Below are 3,673 nucleotides of genomic sequence, written 5' to 3' on the forward strand. Positions count from 1 at the left end.
TCATCATCATAATCACCATCATCATCATTATACATTAATCTATGTATGCAGGTATGTATAATTGGCTGAGTATGCGTATATGTGTGTATACGCGCGCGCGCGTCTGTCTGTGTGTGTGTGTGTGCGTGTGCGTGCGTGTGCGTGAGAGATATGCTCAATTGTATTTTGACGGCAGTATTTATAGATATCATGCAAATATTGCGGAGAGTATAGTCTTGTATTTGTGAACAGTCGTCGTCGCCGTTGTTCTCACCGTCCTTCTTGTTGTTGTTGTTGTTGTTATTGTTGTCGTCGTCGTTGTTGTTGTTGTTGTTGTTCTAATGCGTACGAACGAGCGTCTCTTGTAACTTTTTCTCCGATTAAATATAAAAACCACCAAAGATTTCAGCGGAACACAAGTTGTTGTTAAGAAATTTTTTTTTCCAAAATCTCTTTGAAAAGTATACGAGCCAGAAATGAGGTTATTTTTATAAGTGTTGCGTTTTTTGAACCATTTTCAGTGAATTCTAACCAGTTGTTGCTGCAGCAGTCGATATGCGCAATGTGTAACCAAGATAAGCCAATCCTTCACACATTTTGCGTATTTTAAGTTGAGAAGTGTTGGAATAAAGAGCTAGCAATACGTCTGTATGTTTGTTTGTTTTCAGAAATATATGCATATTGATTTACATATAATTTTCTATTTTCTTGTTTTGTTTTTACTATAAGAATATAGAAATGAAGTGAATACTGTCCATTGTGAGTAGTCGTTTTAAGTCAGAGCATAAGTTTACTCAAAATAAAACGTTTTCGGAAGATATTTTGATGGCGGTTTCTCTGTTGATGTTTTTTTTTTTTAAATCCATTCGATATTTAATGTTTTAATGGGAAACAAATACGAGTTTTTTTTTCACACAAGGAAGATTTATTGTTCACAGAATATGGCCATTGAAATTATTTCAGACTTGTTTGTAGAAAACATACGTAGCTACATACATAATTTCAAAAAACGAGTATACACGCATATATACGTGCATACATATGTTCATACATACATACATACATACATACATACATACATACATAGGTGTTTAATTACATACATAAATATGTGCATACATATATACACATACATGCTTACATATGTTCATACAAGCATACTCGTATGAGTATACAAACATATATGCATACACGCGTGCGTAATTATGTACATAAATACATACATACATACATACATACATACATACACACACATACACACACACATCCATACATACATGTACGTATATATACATACATGTATGCATACATGCATACATACGTATATGCAAACATAATCTTCCTCTGTTAAGTTTAACATAGTTATTTAACAATTAACAATAATTTAACAATTAACAAGCAAACAAGTTGGGAACGATTGGGTGATACAAGTTCAAAATATCAACAAAAGGTTTTCATAACTTAAAAGAAAATGAAAGAAATTATTAACTTAATTTTCATATATTTTTTTTTTAATTAACCTACCACTAACAATAATAAAGGTTGCTTGAAATGTGTAGCGTAAGATTTGAATGTCATAAGAAAATGTAATACGAACCAGTCCAAGATACAATTATTGGGCATTAATACTGTCAAACAATGACGCTCAGAAAATCTTGACAATTTTAAAGCAATTACTTAGATTTGTCTTTATGAATTATTCTTGCATGCTTTTCGTTTGTTTGGGGGGGGGGGGGGTTCTGGGGATGGGGGAGTGTGTTTTGCATTTGTTTTTGTTTTTGTGGGGTGGTTAGATAAGCTCTTAATCTTAACAGTTCTAATCCATCATTTGGGTGCACGCTTCATCCAAATCTTCGCACAAAGTTTTAAATTTCTTCTGTTCTTCTTCGAGCTCTTTTGTGAGCTTGTCGATATCATTCTCAAGTTTTTGGACGTTTCGTTCGGCTTCCAATGCCCGGTTTTCGGCAGACTGGAGCTTCTCAGAATCCTCTTCGGCTTGCACTCGTTTCTCTTCCACTTGACTTTCAGATCGGGTAAGATCTAATTCTAAAAGATTGATTTTCCGGTTTAAATCTTGTGTCTCGCTCTCCGTCTCCGATAATTTCTCTTCTGTATATCTCATCATGTCCTGTGCTTTTTCTAATTGGGCAGATACTTCATCAAATTCTCTTTGTAAATTACTATACTTCTTGTGCATCCACACCAACTCCTCGTCAACTTTCTTTTTGTCTTCTTCCACCAACTGGTATTTAGCTAAACTTTCGTTCAAATCATCGTTCTCTTTCTCCAGAGCTCCATACTTTTTCTGTAAAAACATAAAATCATCTTGAATTTTATCGCGTTCTTCTTCAACCTGCCTCAGCCTTAATTCCAGTTCCTCGGCTTTTTCCAGAGCATTTACTCGCTCTGCGATTAAGGCATTCATTTTCTTCTTGCACGCTTCCATGTTTATTTGTGTATTTTATATATAAGTGAATCACACGTAAAAAGTCTTGGCTCAAATGGAAAAATAATCCGGAAGTTTATTCTAATATATATTTTGGCAAGCACGACTTGGAAACAAGAGCTTCTCTCACTCCGTGGAGAATAGCTTTATGAGTCTGCAACCGAGCCAGAAGTGGTTGTAACTGAATAATCAACTAACGTTAACTACTTCAGTAGGTCTCTAAATTTTGAGGGTTACCTACCTTTGTGTGTATACGCTACGTCTTCTCACTCAATTTTTTGAAAATACAGCTCAACTCAATTTCAAATTAAAATAAATTTGATCTTAGGTTAAAACAACTGAACAGGACGTTCGGGTTAAGATTTGACAGTTTTTTATAAACGGAAATAAAAACACAATACCTTATCCAAAAATAAAATCATTTTTTTTTTTTAAATCAAAATATGTCAATTAGATTATGGCTGGGAAATAACAGTTTACTCGGAGTGGCCGCTCTCAGCTTCCACCATAGCCTGAAGACGGTTCCGAAACCTGGTGCATCCATTCCACATTGTATCCCTTTAATTTGTTCATTCTTAAAAAGCACTTTGCTATAAAACAGAATAGTATGAGTCAACACTTTTGCTATATGCCTGTATACATATTATAACTGTGAACATAAAAAGAATGGAATATCCTTGCTGTGTTTGGTTATGAACGTTGAAAGTCTGAGTTCAAATCTGACTTGGAATTAACGTTGCTTTCATTTTTGCGGGGTCAATGAAATTAATACCTGTTGATTACTGGGTCAGTGTCATTACTTCTTTATAAGAAACTCTACAAATTCAATTCATTTTGTTTATGATATAAGCAATATTAGGAATCAAAAGTTATAGAATAATTACTATTTTGCATGAAGGCAGTACCATAACAAATGATATTTGTTTTATGACCAGCTGAAAAACGTAAACAATAATTTTCAAGAGAGATAACTCTTGACAACTTGTACGATCAAATCTAAATAGATACTTTTAAAATTTTACTTTTTCTATCCAAAGCGATTTTAACTTAATATTTATACGCTACCATCATCATCATCACCATCATTATTATTATTAATAATATAGAAAGGATTGAGGTAACTCCTCCTGAAGATATAAAGTCAAAATTAAAAGAAGATATAAAGTCAAAATTAAAAGAAGAGTGCCGTTGTTATCTAGTGGACGATATTTCGACATCTTGTGAATCTTCAACTGGTTTAAAAAATAA

At 33.4% G+C, this 3,673-nt stretch overlaps 1 protein-coding gene across 1 annotated transcript; it reads right to left on the reverse strand.

Moving 5' to 3' along the window:
* Positions 1–881: 881 nt before the first annotated feature.
* LOC106869741 (uncharacterized) lies at positions 882–3,373 on the reverse strand. The gene has a single exon (XM_089354772.1). The coding sequence runs from the start codon at positions 2,423–2,425 to the stop codon at positions 1,796–1,798; it is 630 nt and encodes a 209-aa protein (XP_089210898.1). The 5' UTR covers positions 2,426–3,373; the 3' UTR covers positions 882–1,795.
* Positions 3,374–3,673: the final 300 nt, after the last annotated feature.

This window comes from Octopus bimaculoides, chromosome 7, assembly GCF_046866305.1.
Source record: "Octopus bimaculoides isolate indiv1 chromosome 7, ASM4686630v1, whole genome shotgun sequence".
NCBI lineage: Eukaryota > Metazoa > Mollusca > Cephalopoda > Octopoda > Octopodidae > Octopus > Octopus bimaculoides.